General features: G+C 43.7%; 1 protein-coding gene across 1 annotated transcript in view; it reads left to right on the top strand.

Moving 5' to 3' along the window:
- The window catches only part of LOC143983035 (multidrug and toxin extrusion protein 2-like), a 289578-nt gene that overhangs the window by 225521 nt on the left and 38912 nt on the right, over nt 1-25145 (top strand). The window contains exons 14-16 of the mRNA XM_077482262.1: nt 5793-5925; nt 13380-13474; nt 21177-21273. Of these exons, the coding sequence (XP_077338388.1) occupies nt 5793-5925; nt 13380-13474; nt 21177-21273 (325 nt within the window). The remainder of the gene's footprint in view (nt 1-5792; nt 5926-13379; nt 13475-21176; nt 21274-25145) is intronic.

The following is a 25145-nucleotide window of genomic DNA, read 5'->3' as shown; positions in this document are numbered from 1 at the left end:
TTCAAACATCCAACTTACAAACATCTCCTACTTGCAAACGCAAGGAGACAGCAGCAAGTGAGATGAAAAAAGATGGACGACAAAACAAATTATACAGGGGTGATAACCTTTCCCCATGTTTTCCAAAAAGCTTAAAAATAGTTTTTTTGACTGGAGCTACACTTTAAAAATGTACCAGTTGAAAATTACAAACAGATTCAACTTAACACAACAAACCTACACAGTCCCTGTCTTGTTTGCACCGCCTGTATACTGCTGTTCTGAGTATATAGGGCCTGGGGGCCACACGCATTTCCTTTTTTTAATATGGGTACAGGGTTCCCCTTAATATGCGTACAAGACCCAAATAGGCTGGTAATGGGCAGGGAGGGCTACCCATGCCATTTTTCTCAATGATTTTCAACCATATTGCAGGAACCAGATATAACATTAAAACCGCAAGCAGTTTTAAATGGTGTTATTTCCGTTAAATGTCATTTTGTGCAGGGACTGTTCTAAACACGGGAAACACGTGGCACTTCACAGGCATACTACAGACACCCCCCAGGCACCATATTTAAAGGAATATTTCACTTTTTTTTTTCACTTTAATCGTCATTAAAATCAGTGCTCCCGCCAAAATGGCCGTTTTTAAAACTTTTTTTTGCATTGACCCATGTCCCCTGGGGCAGGAGCCAGGTCTCTAAACCCTTTTTAGGACAGTATCTTGCATATTAGCCGTTAAAATTAGCACTTTCCATTTCGAACGTTCGAGTCCCATAGACTTCAATGGGGTTCTAACGTTCGTAACGAACGTGGGGTCCGTTCGAAAGTTCTGGTGCGAACCGAACCGGGGGGTGTTCGGCTCATCCCTAGTCGGCACTATATATCTCTTTTTCCATTCTATGACATCATGATTGAAGAGCAAGAGCAATTATTGGTGGCAGCATTTAAATAACAAGAAGTCGTGGATCTATCCATCTGTCTAGTGTGTCTTTGATATGTGACCATGGTTAATAGTGAAATGCGCATCTGACCTATCTGTTAATTCAGGGGTCTGTATTTTGAAGTGAGCAGTTTGGTTGGCTGGTGGTGGAATCACGGATGTAGTGTGCACCATAAGGATATCTGCATGCAACTTTTCATCACAGAGGAAAACATTACTATCAACTATTGCTTTAAAAATGTTTACCTCAGTCATTTTATCTTCTGAGAGCTTTTTAGAGTTTTTATATTAACGCTGCACTATTATGTATCTAATGTTTGTTTGAGGTTTTTTGTTATATCTACCTTTAGTGTTTCAGCTGCTTAGTCATATCTTAAAATTATTTTGCCCTGACTGTTTCTAAATTTTTGACTGATCCATTATGTGCATTAGCATAGTCCTCCAGTTTTGTTCTCAATGTGGTGCACCCGCTCCCCAAGATCTGAGACCTCAGCTTTTTACTTGAGCCATAAAGAAGACCATGTCCCTGTGTAGTAAGCCCCTTAATGATATTAACACATCTTTTAAAGTTGTGTTCATAATCAGTTTCTCTTGAGTAGGGAACTCCTCTAACACTTCTACCAGTTCCCTGGTGTCTTCCCTGGAGTTGCACTCCTCTTCCATGTGCTTACCTGTTTCATGGCGACTGGGACTGCTTCGGTTTAGTCTTCTTGAGATTGGAGAATAGGGTGCTGCGTGTAGGATGAGCAGGCAGATCCCCTCAAGATATACTGATGTGGCTATCTCCCCTGTTCGGTGAACTGCTGCATGAATGTTGATGGTAAGTGTCTTTCTGATATCCCCAGTTCAGGGAGATGGGGCTTGATGAAGAGCTCTGGTGGGAGGAACTTGAACAAGGCTTAAAGTGTTACTAAACCCACAACAATAAAATGTGTCTGTATGTGTAGAATAGAATGCTTGTTATACTCACTGTGAAACTTAAAGGGTTACACCTCTGTATTGTGTAAAAAGGCTCTTTGATCCTCTATGCTTCCCCTCCTGCAGAATCTCCCTTGGCAAGGCCAGATAAGACACAGTGAGGGGACTAAAGCTGCACATGCTCAGTTTGGTCTCTATTTCTGGATTGAACAGTTCTTTGTTGAGCTGAGCTTTTCAGGTCACATGGTATGACATCACATATTTAGGTGTGTATACAGATCCTAGATGACAGCTCAGTCCCTCCCTCCTCCCCCATGTCCAGTAACTTGGATGATATGGTATGGGAATTAGTTAGGTGTGCTTGGTTATTGATGTTTTTATTTTTTATTTTTTTTATTTTTATATTGTGAGTGTTTTTTATGAAGAAATTTAATTGTGCTTTGTTGCAATGAAAATTAAGTAATTATCTTATCTAAAAAAGAACACACTGGGTAGGATGTCACATCTTCATTCATGGATGATCCACCTCTCATGAGGACACAGGCTGTAGGAGAATTCTACTACCTGAACACTCAGCAGTTAGGCAAACCCTTCAATTTATCATGTGACCAGTCGGGTTGCTAGGAGAGCCTGCTTGTTCCAGGACGTTCATTTGGGCCTTGATCGCGGGAATGGGTGAGGGGGCTTTTTGCCCATTTTGCAGGAGACAGGGACACTGCACCACAGAAGGAGTTAATTGAACACTGTATACACACATCATTTCTGGTAGTCATCTTGCTGACACTTGTATTGCCATAGGGATAAAGGATAAGGCTATCTATTTCTGGCACACTGTATATAGACATAATTGTCCTCTCACCTTGTTAAAAAAGATACTACCTTCTTCACTTGATAATCTAGGCCAGTTATGTTGTTTGGCCCTGCTATCCAGGAGTTTAAGTGCACCAACAAAAGTGGCTAGCCGAAGACACAATGTTCTATCTGTCCTTCAAAAAGACTGGAGCCATACGGATCCACACACACATATTCAGGGCTCTGTATATGCAGTTTGTGTGTGTGACAGTTTATCTAATGCCCTGTACACATGACCGTTTTTTCCGTCTGAATAAACTCTGAAGGTTTTTCCGACGGATTTCCGACGGAATTCCGCTGAAACTGTCTTGCGTACACACGATCACACCAAAGTCCGATCGTCAAGAATGCACTGACGTACGTACAGCACGTACGACAGGACTGGAAAAAGGAAGTTCAATAGCCAGTAGCCAATAGCTTCTGTCTCGTAATTGCTTCAGAGCATGCGTCGTTTTTGGTCTGTCGGAACAACATACAGACAAGCGGTTTTCCTGATAGGAATTGGTTCCGTTGGAAATATTTAGAACGTGTTCTATTTCTAGGTCCATCAGAATTTTCAAAAAAAAAAAGTCTGATGAGGCATACACACGATCGGAATATACAATGAAAAGCTTCCGTCTGACTTTTTCTGTCGGACATTCCGCTCATGTGTAAGCGGCATAAGAAGTTAAGCCATTGCATGTTGATGTAAATAAAGTGTTTAAAGTTGGGCCCGTGGTGTTAGGGGACAGAAGAGAGAGGCCTAACACAAAGGGGGCCATTCCTCTGCTCTCCTTCTGCCTGTACTCATAGAGCCAAACTGAGTAAAGGTAACCAATCCGATTTAAAGTGTCATATTGTGCTTTATTTACCATTTATGTGTGACTCTGCTCTTGGGGGCATTCTCAGGTTTGGAATCCCCTGAAAGCAGCTTGAATATGGGATTGAGAGCTCCTTTCTGACCCACTGCAGCTGACAGAATACAGTCTGCAGGTGGGACAGTGAAGTCACTTCCACACGAAAGCCGACAGTTGGCTTCTTTACTAAAGTACACATACTCCCAGCTGCTATTATTAGCTATAAATGCCAGAACAAATAACCACCAATTGACCCCTTTTTTAAAGTAGACAGTCCAAGGTATTTAGTGAGAAGCATGGCGAGATTTTGAAGTTGTAATTTTTTGTCACAATTTTTGGGAAAATTAAGAAATAATAAAAAGAAAGTTTTCACAATTTTTTTTACATACTGTCATCAGTCCAGTACTGTGTCATCATATAACTGGTGTGCTGGTGATCAGAGACACTGACTGGTGACAGTATGTAAAAATATATATTTTTCTGATTTTTTTTTTTTTATGTGTCCAAAGCAATAAAGTATTACCATAGTAACACTGTACTACTTTTGGGAGGTGATCAGAATTTATTTTATTTTTTTACACACTTTGCTTATAACAGTGATATATTGATCTGACATTCACTTTGTTCAGTGGACTCATCAGTTGACAGATTGCGCCACAGCGTGGACCACGGGGCATGTACTAGGCGCAACCCTGGGAAGACATAATTTGATGTCCACCCAGAACAGAAGCGCTCCTGCCTGGCTGTCATTCTACAAAAGGCCGAAGGCTGTCATTCTGCAAAGGGGTTAAGGGCACTGATATATTAAGTTTGATACACAATTTCAAGAAATAGTCTTTTTAATGATCTCTTAATATTTGTCAGAATATGTAATAAAGTACAATTGTATGTTTTTATCATATGGTCTCAGTCTCATATTTGGAATAAAAAAGCACAGCGCCTCTAAGTGCAGTTATTGAGGACCATGTAATGATAATGAAAGTAAACAAGGTCCTCACAAAAGTAAACGCATTGCAATCAAAGAAGATCTTGCAGTGTAATCCAGAGGACATCTCTCCATGTGTCCGTGTCTCCGGGGTCCAGCTGACGGCTTGCACAGGTGTTTTCCGGCACTCGCAGCCTGTCCTGGACAATGGAGAATACTGGAGACTTGAGAGTGATGTCCCTTCCGGGTGCAGGGTAAAGGAGGTGGCTTTGTGTTCAGAGCATGTGTGCTCCTTCCTCAGGTAGACCCCAGAGACACGGACTCATAGAGAGACATCCTCTGGTTTACACTGCAGGATCTGCTTTAATTACAATGCGTTTACTTGTATTCCTTTTGTGAGTACCCTGATTACTTTTATTATCATTACATGATCCTCAATTACTGCACTAAGCCCTTGTACACACGGTCGGACATTCCGACAACAAAATCTGTTGGATTTTGTCAGACAGATTTTGTCCGAAACTGGTGTTGCATACACGGTCGGACAAAGTTGTCGGAAAATCCAATCGTACAGAACGTGATGACGTTATTTCGTTATGACAGGACTACGTTCAGGCTAGTAGCCAATAGCTTTGGTCTAGGAATTTGATCTGAGCATGCGTGGCACTTTGTCCGATCGGAATTCTCTACAAATGATCGGACAAAGTCCGATCGGATCATGTTGTCGGAGAATTTTATAGCCCAGCTCTATAACTTTGTCGGTCAGATATTCCGACGGAAACAGTCCGATGGATCCCACACACGGTCGGATTATCTGACAACACAGTCCGATCGGACATTTTCCGTCGGAATGTCTGACTGTGTGTAGAAGGGCTTAGAGGTGCTGTGCTTTTTTCTTCCTTTTGTGCATCAGAGACTGCTTCTAGCTCCTTTACACTGGCTGCCCTTTATGCTGGATCATGGACTCCTTTGCTCTTTATAGATACTTAAAGATTTTTAAAGACTTTGTATCCATGGACATTGTCCCTCTTATTGAGAGACACCATTATTATTATTATTTTATTATTATTATTATATTATTTTTATTTATTGTCTCCCAACCCACCTCCTGTCTTTCAATATACCCCCAGGGCCCCTTCCCCATACAAGCGAAGAGTCTTTTTCTTTGTTTGTTAGATTCATATCTGGCACCTTAAAAATCCCACCCCAACTAAAAGACTGATTATGTATATGATTTTTAGGGATATGATACCTCTTGGATACTCCACACACCATGAAGCAATTTTTCTCGGAAGGTAAATGTATGTAACAATTAACATTCAATATTCTGTTGTAGGTTGCCTGTGATGGAGTATTAAGAGGAACAGGAAAGCAAAAAATTGGTGCTATTGCAACTTTTTGTAGCTATTACCTCGTTGGCATTCCAGTTGGAATATCGCTGATGTTTCCAGCAAAATTTGGGATTATGGGTATGATCATTTACTGTATATATCGCAGTGTATACAATGTTTCTGTCTACCTACAGTTACCTGTAATTGTTAGATCAGCAATATCAGCTGAATATAGCTTTTCTGATCTCTATGTTACGTGTGCTGCTGCTTCCTATAGTCATAGAATGAGGACAGATAAGAAAGTCACTAGGGTCAGTGGCATCTCTAGGTTTGGTGTCACCTGGCGCAATTAAATATAGTGTCACCCCCCCTCCGCTAGCCTGCCACAATGCCCTTCCCACTGCCGCATTGGCAGCCACCTTCATAAAGCAACCAGGTGTCAGGGACGTTACCTGGATGGTTGTGGTGCTGCCCACGCTGGTGTGCGCCGATGTGCGGCGGTGCGTGTGGGGGTGCACGTTCCTGTGCGCGCGGTGGTGCGCGCTCCTGCGGGCACTGGCACGTGCGCCCTTGCGTGCTCCTGCTGGCGCCGGCGCGCGCCGGTGCGCACTGTTGTGGGCACTTCGGGTGGCGCTGGTGTGTGTGCTGGCGCCCGGGTGTGCGCGTGCGGCGCTTGGCACCACTCGCCCTATTTAGGCCTGCTGCTTTGACCATTCAGGTGCTGCCTGATCAACAGTTCCTGTTTCCTGATCTCCTGATGACCCGGCTCTCCTTGGACACCTCTGACCTCTGCCTGCACCTGACCTCGGCCTGTTTGACCTCGCTCCTGCCTGCTCCTTCTGTACCTCTGCTGTCCGCCTGTTGCCAAACCCTGCCTGAACCCGGACCTGCCTGCTCAGTTCCTGCTCTGTACCCAATTTTTCCTGTGTCCTGCCTACGTACCTGCTGAGTTTCCTGCAAGTTCCTGTTCCTGGAGCCACACTACAGACTCTCTTACCACTCCGCACTCTCAGCCACCTGTCTACTCTATCAGGGGTTGTCAGTCGGACACGTACGGGAGACCACCCTCTGCCCAAGCGGACTCACCGGTTCGGTAAGTGCTAGTCTGACACCAGGGTTGTTTTATGAAAGCAGTTGGCTTGTCTGCAAGTTCATAATTTGGGCCCTAATACCAGAAAAAGCAATACAGCGTACACAGCTCTCCACTGCAAAAACTGGGTGTTCTTGGCTGAGGTTCCATAAATATTCATAGCAGCTCCTCCTTGCCTCTGTCCACTAGCTCTAGAACATTCTCCAATGTCCCAGAAACAGGGAGAGGGGAGACACCAGAGAAGAAAAAAAAGGGGGTAATTACCCAGTATAGAGAAAACTGGGTAAGGGGTTACTTTTAGCAACAAAAATTAGATCGAACAAAAAGTATATCAAAAAGGGATATCAAGTTTATTACATTAACAGATAAATACTAATTCATGTATCAAAAGTTTTAAAACTAGAAGGAGCAGTATCGTAAAGAGCTAATCTAATCCAATTATGGACATTGAAGAAATTAAAATAACCAAATTCAACAAACAGGACAACCATAAAACAATACATGACAACACTGAACACTGCCTGGATGCATTGTATTAGCCAGGAGTTAGTCAAATTCAATGAATGTAATTTGATAGCAGGGGGTCCTTGAATAGCCCCCACATTCCTAATTAATACTGACTAACTGTGGGCTAGTCCAACTGGAAAAGGTGGGATGTGAGTAAAGAGATGCGGGTCTGTGGAAAATAAATTTGAGCTTATCCCCCTGGTGCCTGTGTACAGCACTAGTGGCATACTAAATAAATCCTTCAAACTTGGAAATACCAATATACTAAAAAGTATTGAAAAAAGAGTAGTCCTTGATTAGCATGCATGTGTATCAAGAAATTCCAATGATTATAGTTGTACTGCTGTTACTCAAGTTCAACTTCATTCATCATTTTTCAAAGGAAGTATTCAATGAAGCAAGATATTCATTAGTATTCAAAGGCTCAGTTCCCAGACTCAATCATCAAAGGATCTAGAGAATCGGCAACATTGTAGTCATTAGACATGTGCATTCGTTTTCGTCCGAATTTCAGGCATTTTCATTTTCGTTTTGACAAACGATAACGAAAGTGCAGAATCCGAAAAACGAAAGATCCGACATAAATAAATGCTTTATTTTTGTTTTCGTTGTCACAACAGTTCGATAAAGAATAGGAGATTCAACGTGACTTTGACAATAACAATCTGTGTCTATTGAACCTGTGGTCGAATGTGCCTAACCTTTTAGTCCAAGATTATATAGAGAAAATATTAGACAGAGAAAATATTCGACATAGAGAGAAAAGATTCAACAGAGAGAAAAGATTCTAAAGTGCTAATTTTAAAGGCTAATATGCAAGTTACTGTTCTAAAAAGTATCTGGGGACCTGGGTCCTGCCCCAGGGGACATATATCAATGCAAACAGCTGTTTTTTAGGGAGCAGTTATTTTAATAATGATTAAAGTGAAACAATAAAAGTGTAATATTCCTTTAAATTTCGTACCTGGGGGGTGTCTATAGTATGCCTGTGAAGGGGTGCATGTTTCCCGTACTTAGAACTGTCCCTGCACAAAGTGTCATTTTTGCAGGAAAAAAAGTCACTTGAAATCACTCGCGGCTATAATGAATTGTTGGCTCCCGTAATACAGAGAACACTCATTGAAAGTCATTGATAAAAAAAAAAGCGTGGGGTTCTCCCAAATTCAATTACCAGGCCCTTCATTGTTTTAACCCTTTATGGTTTTAAAAAAAATTGACGTGGGGTTCCCCCTAAATATCCATACCAGACCTTTCAGGTCTGGTATGGATATTAACCACTTGCTTACTGGGCACTTAAACCCCCCTCCTGCCCAGACCAATTTTCAGCTTTCAGCGCTGATGCACTTTGAATGACAATTGCGCGGCCATACAACACTGTACCCAAATGAAATTTTTATCATTTTTTTTCCCACAAATAGAGCTTTCTTTTGGTGGTATTTAATTACAGCTGGGAGTTTTATTTTTTGCTAAACAAACAAAAAAAGATGCAAAAAAAATAAAAATAAAAAATCATGTTTAATAGTTTGTTATAACATTTTGCAAACAGGTCATTTTTCTCCTTCATTGAAATGCGCTGATGAGGCGGAACTGGTGGGCACTGATAGGCTGCACTGATAGGCACAGTTAAGACGGCACTAATAGGCAAAGATAAGGTGGCCCCGATAAGGCAGTACTGATGGGCACAGATAAGGCGGCACTGATGGGCAAAGATGGGCACAGATAAGATGGCACTGATAGGTGGCACTGATGGGTGGCACTAAGGGGCACTGATAGGTACCACTGATAGATGGGACTGATGGGCACTGATAGGTGGCACTGATAGGTGGCTCTGATAGGTGGCACTGATGGGCACTGGTAGATGACACTGATGGGCACAGATATGTGGCACTGAGGGGCAGCACTGTTGTTGAGGCAGATTGTGGGCACTGATAGGTGGCACTGATAGGTGGCGCTGTGGGTACTGATAGGTGGCACTGATAGGTGGCGCTATGGGCACTGATGGGTGGCACTTTTTTAATATCTGGGTGGTACTGGCAGGGGGCAGGTGGGCACTGATAAGCTGGCCGTGATCGGGACTGATGTCCCGATCACAGCCGCCGGTGATCAGCTTTTTTTTTCTCTCCTCGCGCTGACAGCGCAAGGAGGAAAATAGCCGATTACCGGCTCTGTTTTGTCACATGATCAGCTGTCATTGGCTGATCACAGCTGATCACGTGGTAAGGGGTCGGGATCGACCCCTTGCTCGGATCTGTGATCAGGCGAGTCTCATAGACTCGCCGACCACAGAGCGTGCGCCCCTCAGGGGGCGCGCAGGCCGCTCGTGCACGGGACGGCGTCAATAGACGTAGTCCCGGCAAAGCAGGTCCGCGCTGTAGCCGTCATTCGGCTATAGTGCGGATCTCTAGTGGTTAAGGGGAACCACGCGTCAAATAAAAGAAAAATTTACGTGGGGTCCCCCTAAAAATCCATACCAGACCCTTTATCCGAGCACGCAGCCGCAGGAAAAGAGGGGGGGAAGAGAGAGTGCCCCCCTCCTGAACCGTACCAGGCCACATGCCCTCAACATTGGGAGGATGCTTTGGGGTCCCCCCCAAAGCACCATGTCCCCATGTTGATGAGGACAAGGGCCTCGTCCCCACCACCCTGATCGGTGGTTGTGGGGGTCTGCGGGTGGGGGGGGCTTATCAGAATCTGGAAGCCCCCTTTAACAAGGGGACCCCCAGATCCCCCCCCGTTTGAAATGGTAAGGGGGTACAAAAGTACCCCTACCATTTCACAAAGAAAGTGTAAAAAATAGTTAAATATGACAAACACACTTTTGAAAAAGTCATTTATTAAAAATAAATTTTTTAAAAAAAGATTCCAGCAGTGGTAATCCACTCTTGCTATCCAGCGATGGATGATCATCTCTCCGGGTCCAGCGATGGCTGACCTGATCCAGCACAGCGAATCCATCCATCTTCTGTCTCCACGGAGGAGACACTGTGGGATCCCGGCAGCCTGACATTTCTTATATGCGGAGGGCAGGGCCACCCGTCACCTGACCCCACCCCCTCTGATGCAGCTGGGCTTCTCCAATGACGTATGGGTGACCCCGCCTCCCTCTGATGTAACGCAAACCTGCACAGAACACTGTGAATGAATGATGTGGCCGAACAGAGCCCTCTACGACCCTGTTTTCTTTCGATTATGGCAGTGGGGGGGTACTGGGGTCAGTACATTTGTAACATGTTATACCCTGAATATGGGTGTAACATGTAGCATCTTACAAAAGGTGAACTTATCCTTTAAAAAGAGAGAAAGAAAAAAACAAGAACCTTCAGTGCTTGATTACCAATGAATATTGAAATTTTTGCAACTCCAAACATGAACAATTACAATAATTAGAGAATATAAAAAAAAAATCATAAAATTACATTAAATGTACAACAGACTGACTAAGGCAGGCTATTGTTTTTTTGCTTAACCAGCAAGTTGAATGAAAAGAAATGATCTGATTCCCTCATCCACACATTTGAGGTGGATGGTGGAATCACTCTCTCCAAGCATTTGTATTTTAACAACATCAAGACTTCCCCACCATCAGAACACACTTATCGTGAAGACATTTTTAAATCGGCTGAATGTACAGAAGTCGGTTGGCAGATCGACTTTTATACAACCAGTCTGCCCATACATGGATAACATTTCGGCCAAGCCCAGTTTCGATCCAAGTATGGCCGACGTAAGTGGACCTATGTGATGGTTGCATGCTAAGCCATTACCTTTATGTTCACACCTATGCTTTTTTTTGCAGTTTGCATTTCAAAAATGGATTCCTGTGATACACATTCACATCTATGCGCTTTGTGTTTTGCAGCCAGTGTGTTTTTTGGAAAGGGCCGGGGACTTTTGTTCCCCGTTTTGCATGTAATAGATTTAATGGAATTGCACCAGAAATGCAAGTGTTGTGTTTGTGTTGTGATTCTTGCTGTGTTTTGCGTTTTACAGGTTTTATTTTTCTATTTAAACACTGTATATAGCTGGTTGCAAAGGGGGGGGAGCTGGACACCATGTCCTTAACAACCGATGAGTCATAAGCTGTCAGTGGGATTCCCCTGGCCCCAAAGCACCTTGCCCCCATGTTGATGGGGACAAGGGCCTCTTCCTGACAACCCTGGGCTGTGGTTGTCTGGGTCTGCGGGCAGGGGCTTATTGGAATCTGTGGGCAGGGGCTTATTGGCCCCCAGATCCTACCCCCCATGTGAATGGATATCGGGTATATCGTATCCCTACCCATTCACCCCAAAAAGCAGTGAAATGTTAAAAAAAAGCTGTTTTGTGACGAGCCTCGAGCTGTCTTCTTCTTGTGCTGTCCTTTTCCTCACTGCCAGTTACCCGTTAAAAAAAAAGCCACATCTTCTAAGGCTGTCTTCCTCCGTTGTGTTGTCACCCACTGTCTGACATCTCTTATATAGCCATGAGGCGTGGCCATCACCTGGAGAGTTCACCCCTTGTGACGTCACCTGATCACTGGGTCACCATCGCATGCTCACTGTGCTCTCAATGGACAACATGCTATTCACTGAGAGAGCTGTCCTTAGGTCATGACTCCCGCAGACATGCGCAGGAGTGATGTCATCTCAGCTCGACCATTCAAGTGGCTGGAGCCCACGACCCTGAAAGGAAGACTGGGTGAAGATGGAAGCTGTTTTTTTTACCACTTTAACCACTTGCCAACTGCCTCACACCAATATACGTTGGCAGAAGGGCTTGTACAGGCAGAATCACGTACCTGTATGTTGCCCTTTAAGAGGGGGCCAGTGGGCGTGGCAAGTTCCGTGAGTGGGGTCGTGGATCCCACGGACTCGATCACTGCAGGGATACCCGCGATTGCCTCACGGGGAGGAAGAACGGGGAGATGCTAATGTAAACAAGTATCTCCCCGTGCTGCCTAGTGACAGTGTTACTGATCTCTGCTCCCTGTGATCGGAGCAGTGAGCAGTGACGTGTGACACACAGCCATCCCCCCCCCCCACAGTGTTAAACATGCCCCAGGACACACTTAACCCCTACACTGCCACCTAGTGGTTAACCCCTTCATTGTCAGTGTCATTTACACAGGAATCAATGCATTTGTATAGCAATGATTGCTGTATAAATGACAATGGTCCCAAATATGTGTCAAAAATGTCCGATGTGTCCCCCATAATGTCACAGTCTTGATAAAAATCTCTGCTGCCATTTAAAGAAAAAAAAAAAAAAAAAAATATATATATATATATATATATATATATATATATATATATATATATATATATATTAATAAAAATACCATAAACTATCCTCTATTTTGCAAACGCTTTTGTGCAAACCAATCAGTAATCGCTTATGTAGAAGAATACGTATCGGCCTAAACTGAGGAAAATAATATTTTGGGGATATTTATTATAGCAAAATGTAAAAAATAATGTGTTTTTTCAAAATTGTCGATTTTTTTTGTTTATAGCGCATAAAATAAAAAATGGAGGGGTAATCAAAGACCACCAAAAGAAAGCTCTATTTGTGGGAAAAAAGGGACGTGAACTTTGTTTGGGAGTCACGTCACACAACCACGCAAGTGTCAGTTAAGGCGACGCAGTGCTGATTCGCAAAAAAGTGCTCTGATGAGGAAGGGGGTACATTTTTCCGGGGCTGAAGTGGTTAACTATCATCATATCAGACCATGCAATTACTATGGGGCCTAGAAGCACAGGAACTTAAGTACTGTGTGGCAACTAACAAATGTGCCCTCATAGCAGTGTTATTGTGCTGAATAATAATTGGAGAGAAAGATTCCTAAATAACGCAACACTTATTCTCAAGGAAAATAGTTTTCTGATATGACTGTATCTGAATTGATTTGTTTATGCTAATTGATTTCACAATTTGGTTCTTTTTGCAAATCAGTTATCATTGCATCTGGTGCTAATAGACATACAGTACATATTTTTAAAATGTATATTTTGTCTTCAAGGTCTATGGAGTGGATTTCTTATACCAATGTTGCTGCAAAACTTCATCTATATACCCTACATCTTTCGTATGAACTGGCACAAAGTCTGTGAAGAGGTAATGAACTTACTAAGACATCAAACTTAAAGTGAACCTGTGCTTTGCTCATGCAGAGCAAAGCAACTTGACTACCCCCCTCACCACCTGCACATTCAGCTGGTGAAATCTCCTTTTCTGGGCCCCTTCTTTTCTGGGCCAATCTTCTATTGATTCTTTTAATGCTACTGTCATAAGAGCTGCGGCGGTAGAAGCAGGAGGTCTTCAAATGACAGCTGCAGTAATTTTCTATGACCAACCAGGGCCCCTGGGCCCAACCCTCTGTCCTGCCATGAGCTCTGTAATAGAAATTAGCATACATAAAAAAGATACATACAAAATACCGCTGAACAGTGTACATTGAAACATAGCATGAAATATCATAAAAAACATTCTGAAAGAGCATGGGCCCTTTCCGCATGATTTCTATGATATTTCATGCTATGTTTCAATATAGACTGTTCAGCGGTATTTTGTATGTATCTTCTGTATGCGTGGCAATTTCTATCACAGAGCTCATATTTTTAACAACGGTTATACCAATGTAACTCTATTAATTGTTGTCATAAAATATTTTTTTCTAATGTATAACTCCATTGCTGCAATTCAAAACCCCACAGGGAAATCTCCTCCATTTTTTGTATTTGCATCCGGGTGTGCAGCAACCCTAGCTCATTTTATGTACCGTCTTCACATTTTTTATGCAATAGTTAGGCGTTTATTTAAAATGCAAGTCAATTTATCATTGCTCATAACCCAGTTTAACTTTTGTATAACATAATCAAACGTTCCAGATTGATTCCAATGCACAATGGTTATTCTAGTGGCTAGGATTGTATAAGATATTAAAAATTTTATGTGTTTAGGTAAACTCGTATCAAATTTTTGAAAGAGAAATTTCAGGGGATTTAATAATAATCATTTTGGTAATTTCATGTATAAAAAACAAAAATATTTTGATCCAAGACTTACGGTATGTATTATGGGGCATTGCCACCAGATGTGTACCATAGAAATATGTATGTAGGGGCTTTGAAAGCATCAGCTATACAAAATATAGGGTATCGCAGTTTGTTGTCACTTTGTGGGAATGCCCAGATTAAGGCTGGATTCACATCTATGCATTTTTAGTGCTTTTTGCATTTTGGTTATTTGCAATACAGAACGTCTTCCCTAGGAAACCATGGTAAATGGACAGTAGTGCAAATCTGCAAAATGCAAAAAGCACTAAAAATGAATAGGTGTGAATTTAGCCTTAAAGCTTTACATGTTTGGTCTCTAGTTATTGCAGCCTTATTTTTATACTTAACCTAAAAAATTGGGTATTGATTGCGTTTTTGTGCCCTGAAGTTAATATATTTTTTACTGAAATTTTGTGCCTGATAAACCATTGTGCTAAAATCAAACTACCATTTTTTTTCTCAAGGGTCTTTGCAATTAGAAAATATATAATGTGTGGGGGTTTCAACTATTGTTAAGGCCAAAAATGATTTTTTTAAACACATGCGCAAAAAACACAAAAATGGCTCTAGCAACGAAAGGGTAGCATCTAAACTTAAAAAGTCCAAAAAATGTAATATACTGCAGTTTATCAGCCCTTAAATATGGTGGCTGCATTATTTTTTTTTTCACCTCTGCTTTTCTGTGCAGGTGTTCCATCAAATTAAGTAACGGAAGTGTTGTTCCGTCAACTACGCATGTATACACCCGCTAACAGGTTGCCTAATCTGACAGAACACTGTAATGAAAAGAAGGCACTAAACCTTTAGCCTTTACAATTGAAACATGCAAACAGCATGAGAGACGCCAATGTATTATATTTCTGTACGCTCACTTTATTGCTAAACTTACTGTTACATTAAAGACTGAGCTGGGTGTAGTAAGATATCCACTGTCTTCTTCTGAGTGCAGGTGTTCCTTCAGATTAGGCAACCTGGTAGCAGCCGTATGCATACACAGGTTAGGGAACGACGAGTGTACGCATCCACCGTTGACAGAAAGTCACTTCCATTACCACATCTGACGGGATGCCAAATCTGATGGAACACAGGCAAACACAGCCCTCATACAGGGGTATGCTTAAAGTGACTGTAAACAATCACCTTGTAAAACAACCCATTCAGTTTTAAACAGAAATTAAAGGCAAAACATAAATATTTTTTCCCTTTTTTTATAAGTGATCACATTCCCTCTGTTCTCAGCTGCCTAAGAGCTGAGGGAGGAGAAGCTGCAGCACACTGAGCTTCTCAGTGAATGGCTGTGCAGGGGGGTGTTTCAGGACAAGTCTGATCATTGGAGCAAAGCAGGCTGAGTTCCCAGCACAGCTAGAGAACTGACCACGGTGTTTTCTCATGCCTAGGGTGGTCAGTTTTTAGTAGCAAAGCAGAGGGACTGGGAGGATCACCACGGATTTCACACAAATGAAGCAATACAAAGAGAACAGGATTAGTGATGGCCGAACGGTTCGCCCGGCGGTCGTTTCGCGGCGAATTTCCGACTTTCGCCGTCCGCGGGTTCGAACGCCTTTTTCCGTCGTTCGCCCCGGCGGACTTACGTGTTTAATGTATACAAGAACTTTAACCTTTCGTGACACGTTTATCATGTGTTACAGGACAACCAATTGAGACATGACAGCTCATGGACACTTGGACATTCCCCCTAACCTATAAATACACCCGATCCGGTGGCCATTTTACATTCTTTCTTCTGTCACTGTAGGGAAAGGATCCTGTGTGGAGTAGGGACAGAGAAAACGCTAGCTATTTGGTACACAAAAGTTCTTTTCAGGACTGGTATAGGTGTTAGGTCAGCAGCCTGAGTTTCTTTTGTCAGTTTAGATAAAGGGACAGAGCGCTGTATGCTGCTATTTTAGGGACAGCTCAGCCAGATTAGTCTTTCTTCATCATCATCATCATCATCATCATTAGCTGTTACTATCAGGTCCACAAAAGAGCTGTTCCAGCTAATCGTTCCAGCCTACTCTTTTTTGCCAATTTGTATAGGGACAGGCAGGAAGCAGTGTGTCAGGCAGTGAGGATAATTTTAAAGACTTGCTGTTACTATTAGTTCCACAAAGGTTCTTTTCAGGACTGGTATCAGTGGTACGGTAATAGGCTTGTACACGTATAATATTCTTTCTTCCAAATATAGAAAGAATATTATACTTGACTGCTGCCCTTCTGCTGCAGTCTGCTAATCATTCACAACTCACTTGTTCCACAAAGCTCTTTATCAGGACTGGTAACTTGGTCTGTCTAGGGTGCTACGGTACATAGGCTTGGGTGCGGTACAGTCTGCTGTTCTGTAAGGACCGCTATCGGTCCACAATAGATAGGGTTGCCGTGCACTACTGCTGACCGCTGCCCTATACTGCAGCAGTCCTTCAGCGGTATAGGGACTGACGCACAGTCTGCTAAACACTAATACACAACCTGCTTGGTCCACAAAAGTTCTTATAAGGACTGGTAACTTGGTATAGGGTGCTACGGTACATAGGCCTGAGTGCGTTACAGTCTGCTGTTCTGTAAGGACCGCTATCGGTCCACAATACATAGGGTTGACGTGCACTACTGCTGACCGCTGCCCTATACTGCAGCAGTCCTTCAGCGGTATAGGGACTGACGCACAGTCTGCTAAACACTAACACACAACCTGCTTGGTCCACAAAAGTTCTTATAAGGACTGGTAACTTGGTATAGGGTGCTACGGTACATAGGCCTGAGTGCAGTACAGTCTGCTGTTCTGTAAGGACTGCTATCGGTCCACAATACATAGGGTTGCCGTGCACTACTGCTGACCGCTGCCCTATACTGCAGCAGTCCTTCAGCGGTATAGGGACTGACGCACAGTCTGCTAAACACTAATACACAACCTGCTTGGTCCACAAAAGTTCTTATAAGGACTGGTAACTTGGTATAGGGTGCTACGGTACATAGGCCTGAGTGCAGTACAGTCTGCTGTTCTGTAAGGACCGCTATCGGTCCACAATACATAGGGTTGCCGTGCACTACTGCTGACCGCTGCCCTATACTGCAGCAGTCCTTCATTGGTATAGGGACTGACGTACAGTCTGCTAATCACTAACACACAACCTGCTTGGTCCACAAAAGTTCTTATAAGGACTGGTAACTTGGTATAGGGTGCTACGGTACATAGGCCTGAGTGCGTTACAGTCTGCTGTTCTGTAAGGACCGCTATCGGTCCACAATACATAGGGTTGCCGTGCACTACTGCTGACCGCTGCCCTATACTGCAGCAGTCCTTCAGCGGTATAGGGACTGACGCACAGTCTGCTAAACACTAACACACAACCTGCTTGGTCCACAAAAGTTTTTATAAGGACTGGTAACTTGGTATAGGGTGCTACGGTACATAGGCCTGAGTGCAGTACAGTCTGCTGTTCTGTAAGGACCGCTATCGGTCCACAATACATAGGGTTGCCGTGCACTACTGCTGACCGCTGCCCTATACTGCAGCAGTCCTTCATTGGTATAGGGACTGACGTACAGTCTGCTAATCACTAACACACAACCTGCTTGGTCCACAAAAGTTCTTATAAGGACTGGTAACTTGGTATAGGGTGCTACGGTACATAGGCCTGAGTGCGTTACAGTCTGCTGTTCTGTAAGGACCGCTATCGGTCCACAATACATAGGGTTGCCGTGCACTACTGCTGACCGCTGCCCTATACTGCAGCAGTCCTTCATTGGTATAGGGACTGACGTACAGTCTGCTAATCACTAACACACAACCTGCTTGGTCCACAAAAGTTTTTATAAGGACTGGTAACTTGGTATAGGGTGCTACGGTACATAGGCCTGAGTGCAGTACAGTCTGCTGTTCTGTAAGGACCGCTATCGGTCCACAATACATAGGGTTGACGTGCACTACTGCTGACCGCTGCCCTATACTGCAGCAGTCCTTCAGCGGTATAGGGACTAAGAGTTTTGTCACAGGGTGATTTAAAAAATGACAGGCAGAGGAAGAGGCAGGCCCTTCCGCAGGGGTGGTAGGGGTAGGGCAGGAGCAACAGCCTTGAGCCAAAGTGGGAAGTTGCAGAAGGTGCGTTCAATTACTTTAAAGGACGCACCAGACTTGGTTGAGTGGCTCACTCAGCCTTATTCTTCTGCACCCTCCTCATCCTCTCGATCTGCACCCTCTTCTTCACTCTCTGCTATGTGCACCCCCAAAGACACTACCACCAACAACACCACCACCACCACATACCTTCCGCTTGAGTGCAAATGGGGGCCTTCATGCTCCAGTGTTTTAATAGGGACCCCCGTATAAAAAGCATGAGGGTCAAGGACCAGTACTGGGTGGCAACGTACTTAGATCCCCGGTACAAACACAAAATGGCGGAAATGTTACCGCCGTCGCAGAGGGCTGTCAGAATGCAGCACTTCCAGGCCTTGCTTCGAGAAATGCTGCATTCTGCTTTTGCGTGCGCTGGCAGAGGAGCAATTCCCACTCCCAGAGAAGGATTTGCGGGTACCAATCCAACAGCGCCTGCAAGAAGAGGCCGGTTTGAAGATGTGTTGGTGACTTCGGATATGAGGTCATTCTTTCAGCCGACCCATCGACAGGTGTCATCCGGATCCAGCATCAGGGAACGCCTAGACCGTCAGGTGTCCGACTACATTGGGTTAACGGCCGATGTGGACGCTCTGAGGAGTGATGAACCCCTAGACTACTGGGTGGGCAGGCTTGACCTCTGGCCAGAGCTTGCCCAATTTGCAATCGAACTGTTGGCTTGCCCCTCATCCAGTGTCCTGTCCGAAAGGACGTTCAGCGCAGCAGGGGGGATTGTGACCGATAAGCGTACTCGCCTAGCTCACGACAGTGTTAACTACCTCACATTTCTAAAAATGAATGAGGCATGGATCTCGGAGGAATTCAACAGATGTGATCAGTAGACCATGTATATGTCTATAAACAATTTTTGGAATCAAGCACACAGACCTTCTTAATTCATTTGGCTCACTTCCCTGACCCAAAAAAGCACACCGTACTATATGCCCCTACCCTCCTCTTTGAAGAGGTTGAGCGGTGTCATATTTCTACTGGGGCTGCTTATTATGAGGGGTTCCCACCATCCCTGTGCTGTGCTGACTTCCTCCTGGGTGTTCTTATTATGAGGGGCTCCCACCATCCCTGTGCTGTGCTGACTTCCTCCTGGGGGTTCTTATTATGAGGGGCTCCCACCATCCCTGTGCTGTGCTGACTTCCTCCTGGGGGTTCTTATTATGAGGGGATTACACCATCCCTGTGCTGTGCTGACTTCCTCCTGGGGCTGCTTACGGTGCTGCTGTCAGCGCTGTATGTCACGGAGCTGCTGTCAGCGCTGTATGTCACGGAGCTGCTGTCAGCGCTGTATGTCACGGAGCTGCTGTCAGCGCTGTATGTCACGGAGCTGCTGTCAGCGCTGTATGTCACGGAGCTGCTGTCAGCGCTGTATGTCACGGAGCTGCTGTCAGCGCTGTATGTCACGGAGCTGCTGTCAGCGCTGTATGTCACGGAGCTGCTGTCAGCGCTGTATGTCACGGTGCTGCTGTCAGCGCTGTATGTCACGGAGCTGCTGTCAGCGCTGTATGTCACGGAGCTGCTGTCAGTGCTGTATGTCACGGAGCTGCTGTCAGCGCTGTATGTCACGGAGCTGCTGTCAGCGCTGTATGTCACGGAGCTGCTGTCAGCGCTGTATGTCACGGTGCTGCTGTCAGCGCTGTATGTCACGGAGCTGCTGTCAGCGCTGTATGTCACGGAGCTGCTGTCAGTGCTGTATGTCACGGAGCTGCTGTCAGCGCTGTATGTCACGGAGCTGCTGTCAGCGCTGTATGTCACGGAGCTGCTGTCAGCGCTGTATGTCACGGTGCTGCTGTCAGCGCTGTATGTCACGGAGCTGCTGTCAGCGCTGTATGTCACGGAGCTGCTGTCAGCGCTGTATGTCACGGAGCTGCTGTCAGCGCTGTATGTCACGGAGCTGCTGTCAGCGCTGTATGTCACGGAGCTGCTGTCAGCGCTGTATGTCACGGTGCTGATGTCAGTGCTCTGTATTACGGTGCTGCTGTCAGTGCTCTGTATCTCCTGCACCCTCTTGTTTGCCTACCCTGGTCCCTGACCTTCCCTCTCCTCCATTGCCTTCATTAGCTCCATAGTCCTGAATTGTCAGAACAATTTCCCAAATAAAAAAAAAATGCTTGTAGTTATCGATCCCAAATTCACCTCATACATGTATTATGCTATTGTCCAGGTGGTGGGACTACGTGCTACCCCCTAATAATTACCCCGTGGCCGCAAATTCGACCTAAAGGTTTGCGAAATTCGCCTCCCATTGAAGTCAATGGAGCCCGCGGCGAACGGTCGTTTTCGCGAACGTTTGTGTCCGTTCGCGTTTCGCGTTCGCGAAACGTCCCGTCGGAAGTTCGTCCATCACTAAACAGGATACATTTTCATACAAGTACATGGTACAGCAGGCATATATCAGATATGGAATGTTGGGTTTACAACGCTTTAAGTGCGCCTACGTGAACGAGTGCTTCCTTGCTTGCCTACTTAGCCTAAAAAATAAAACTAATGTAAACCACCATATCTACAAACTAGAAAACTGCACTATATTACATTTTTGTTTTTAGGTTTAGATATACACCACCCCTTCCTTACCACATACTGTATGATAGGTTATTATTTGTACAGATTTCACCTGATATACATTTTACTTTGCCAGGCCAGAACAAGAGCTGGAGTGAAACCGATGATAATCCCTGACCCTACAACTTCACAAACAGATGTTCTGAAATCTACATTTGCCTTGATAGAAAAAGGTAACTTGACCAAATAAAAAGATTGAGCCATGTATTGCTAGCGGGACTGCGACATTGCGGTGGAAAAATTGGACACTAAATCACACTTTTTGCGGACCAGTGACACTAATACAGTGATCAGTGCTAAAATATGCACTGCCGCTGTATAAATGACACTGGCAGGGAAGGGGTTAACATCAGGGGCGATCAAAGGGTTAAGTGTGCTCCAAGGAGTTATTCTAACTGTGGAGGGAATGGTTTAACTGGAGGAAGAGAGAATTCTGTGTTCCTTGCTTAATTTTGTCGAGAAATCACTTTAAAAAACAAACCAATAAATGCCATATTGAGTAAGGGTAGATGATTCAATTAGCATTTACATCATGGAATTCATCTGCCCTTAGCCCAGACGAGCAGCCAGGAGGGTGTGCTTAGCTGAGAATTAACTTCCTCCCCTCCTCCAGATGAAAGACAAAAGACTCATGGTAGATATAATTTTGGCTAGGCTATAAACCATGAAGAACCAGAACTGAAGAAATGTAAAAAAACAAAAGTCAAAACAAGAAAATATAGTATACGGTACTTTTCTATATATTTCCTAATGCTAGTAGCAGAAGGATTAAAAAATATTTAATGTTGATTGAGAGAGTTTAGTTTAGCTTTAATTGAATGAAACAGCCCTGCGGTGGCCTTACATGCATGCATACATACATACATGTGGACATACATGGATTGAATGCCAGCTGGTTCAGCAGGGACCATCGATTGCCTTGGATAGAACTAGCCTGTCATAGAATAGGGCATAGGGCTGCTGGAGGGATTCCTCCATCATCACGGACTCTGTTGATGGGGGAGTGAAGTGATTTTATTTCCTTCCACCCATAGTAGAAGGAAAGAAAATCAAGTAATCTATGGGCTGCATTAACCACTTCAGCCCCGGACCATTTTGCTGGTCAAAGACCAGACTACTCTTTGCGATTCGGCACTGCGTCGCTTTAACTGACAATTGCGCGGTCGTGCAACGTGGCTCCCAAACAAAATTGGCGTCCTTTTTTTCCCACAAATAGAGCTTTCTTTTGGATGTATTTGATCACCCCTGCGTTTTATATTTTTTGCGCTATAAACAAAAATAGAGCGACAATTTTGAAAAAAACGCATTATTTTTTACTTTTTGTTATAATAAATATCCCCCAAAAATATATAAAAAAACATTTTTTCCCTCAGTTTAGGCCGATACTTATTCTTCTACATATTTTTGGTAAAAAAATCCGCAATAAGAGATTATTGATTGGTTTGCGCAAAAGTTATAGCGTTTACAAAATAGGGGATAGTTTTATGGCATTTTTATTAATATTTTTTTTTACTAGTAATGGCGGTGATCAGCGATTTTTATTGTGACTGCGACATTATGGCAGACACATCGGACATTTTTGACACATTTTTGGGACCATTGTCATTTATACAGCAATCACTGCTATATAAATGCAGTGATTCCTGTGTAAATGACACTGGCAGTGAAGGGGTTAACCAGTGGGTGGCAGTGTAGGGGTTAAGTGTTCCTAGGGGTGTGTTACTAACTGTGAGGGGCTGGGCTTTCATTTAGTGAACACTGATCTCTGCTCCAATCACATTGAGCAGAGATCAGCATCACTAGTTGCTAAGCAGAACGGGGAAATGCTGTTTACAACGGCATTTCTCCATTCAGCAGCCCCGTGAGACGATCACAGGTATGCCCACGGCAATCGAGGCCGCGGGACCCACAACCAGACTCACGGGGGTCCCGACCGGCTCGCGATGGCAGGACGGCATTAAAGATTGGACGTACCTGTACGCCAATATGCCTGCCCGTGCCATTCTGCCGACTTACATCGGCGTGCGCCGGTCGGGAAATGGTTAACCACTTACATACCACAATATAACCAAAAGAGGGCTACAGAGCATCTTTATTGTTCGTGGGTCGTGCATCCAACACATTGTGTGATCACTGTGTCCTTCCGACACAGCTGATTACAGATCGAGGTAAAGGGCCAATCACAGTGACCCTTTACCATGTGATCAGCTATGTCTACACAGCTGATCACAGTGTAAACAGACTTGCTGGTTATTGGAAGTACTTTCCACACAATCTGTGACAGCTTGAGGAAAGCAGAGCCAGTAACTGGCCAGTGTCACAGGGGACATGTACACAGATAATCAGGGCACTGATCATCAGTGCAGCCCCTATCAGTGTCCCCTATCAGTTTCTCCTCCCCAGTGTCGCCCATCAGTGCCCATCAGTTCTGCCTCATAAATGTCCATCAGCGTAGCCTATCAGTGCCCATAAGTGCAGTCTCAGCACCGCACATCAGTGAAGGCGAAGAATTACTAATTTGCTAAATTTTCTAACAAACTAAAAAATCGTTTTATTTATTTATTTTTTGTCTAGCAAAAAAAAAAAAAAAAACCCAGTGGTAATTAAATACCATCAAAATAAAGTGCTATCTGTCTCAAAAAGAAAAAAAGATAAAAATGTCATATGAGTACAGTGTTGCATGACCACGCAATTGTCATTCAAAGTGCGGTAGCGCTGAAAGCTGAAAATTGGCCTGGTCAAGAAGGGGTAAAAGTGTCCAGTAAGCAAGCGATTAATATAATGTGTAAACACAACCTTTGACCAATCAGAAAGTTTGAAGCTCCAGCCATTCATTAGATGACCGTATCAGGTCTTTTATGTTTGGCCGCAGTTCCAAGGTATATAATTGGCTACATATAAAGTTGAAGACGGAAAATGGAACAAGGACATTTCCATTTGCATAGCTCTAATAGTAGGGTTTATTAAAAACATGCTAATTAGCAAATCAATTCATCCACACCAACCCCTATGAAACTGACATTTTAAAGAAAATTTAAATCGGTTTAAAAATCCCTCAAGGGAAGGAGAAAGAAGGAGAGATAAATGAAAAAAACTGCAAAAATGAGAAAAAAGAACTTTAACTAGATCTAAATATTTTTTTGTCATTGTATGTATTTAAATTACAGTCACAATTCTTTACCACTGGCTACACTTTTTTAACTTATTTATTTACATATTTTGCATTCCCATCATTTTATTGTATGAGTGTATACGTGTTTTACTGTTACATCATGAAAGGTTTTGGAAGAATTACTGGGCTTCGGTTGCACTAAAGTTGATGAAGCACTGGAGCAAATGCATATATTGTATGAGCCTTACACACATACAGTGCCTTGAGAAAGTATGCATACCCCTTGAAATTTTCCACATTTGTCATGTTACAACCAAAAACGTAATTGTATTTTATTGGGATTTTATGTGATAGACCAACACAAAGTGGCACATAATTGTGAAGTGGAAGGAAAATGATAAATGGTTTTAATTTTTTTACAAATAAATATGTGAAAAGTGTGGTGTGAATTTGTATTCACCTTTCCCGAGTCAATACTTTGTAGAACTAACTTTCGCTGCAATTACAGCTGCAAGTCTTTTTGGGTATGCACATCTAGAGAGTGACATTTTTGCCCATTCTTCTTTGCAACATAGCTCAAGTTCTGTCAGATTGGATGGAGAGCATCTGTGAACAGCAAGTTTTTGCCACTGATTCTGAATTGGATTTTAGCCTGAACTTCTAAAAACATGAATATGCTTTGATCTAAACCATTTCCAAGTATCTCTGGCTGTATGAAGATGAACCTCTGCCAGAGTCTCAAGTCATTTGCATACTCCAACAGGTTTTCAACTAAGATTGCCCTGTATTTGGCTCCATCCATTTTCCCCATCAACTTTGACCAGCTTCCCTGTTTCTGCCTAAGAAAAGTATCCCCACAACATATTGCTGCCACCACCATATTTCACGGTAGGGTGTGTACAGAATGATGTGCAGTGTTAGTTTTCTGCCACA

This window comes from Lithobates pipiens, unplaced genomic scaffold, assembly GCF_037356315.1.
Source record: "Lithobates pipiens isolate NorthernLeopardFrog02 unplaced genomic scaffold, aLitPip1_a1.2 Scaffold_16, whole genome shotgun sequence".
NCBI lineage: Eukaryota > Metazoa > Chordata > Amphibia > Anura > Ranidae > Lithobates > Lithobates pipiens.
Note: the sequence above shows the minus strand (reverse complement) of the source record. Positions and strands in the feature narration are given on the sequence as shown.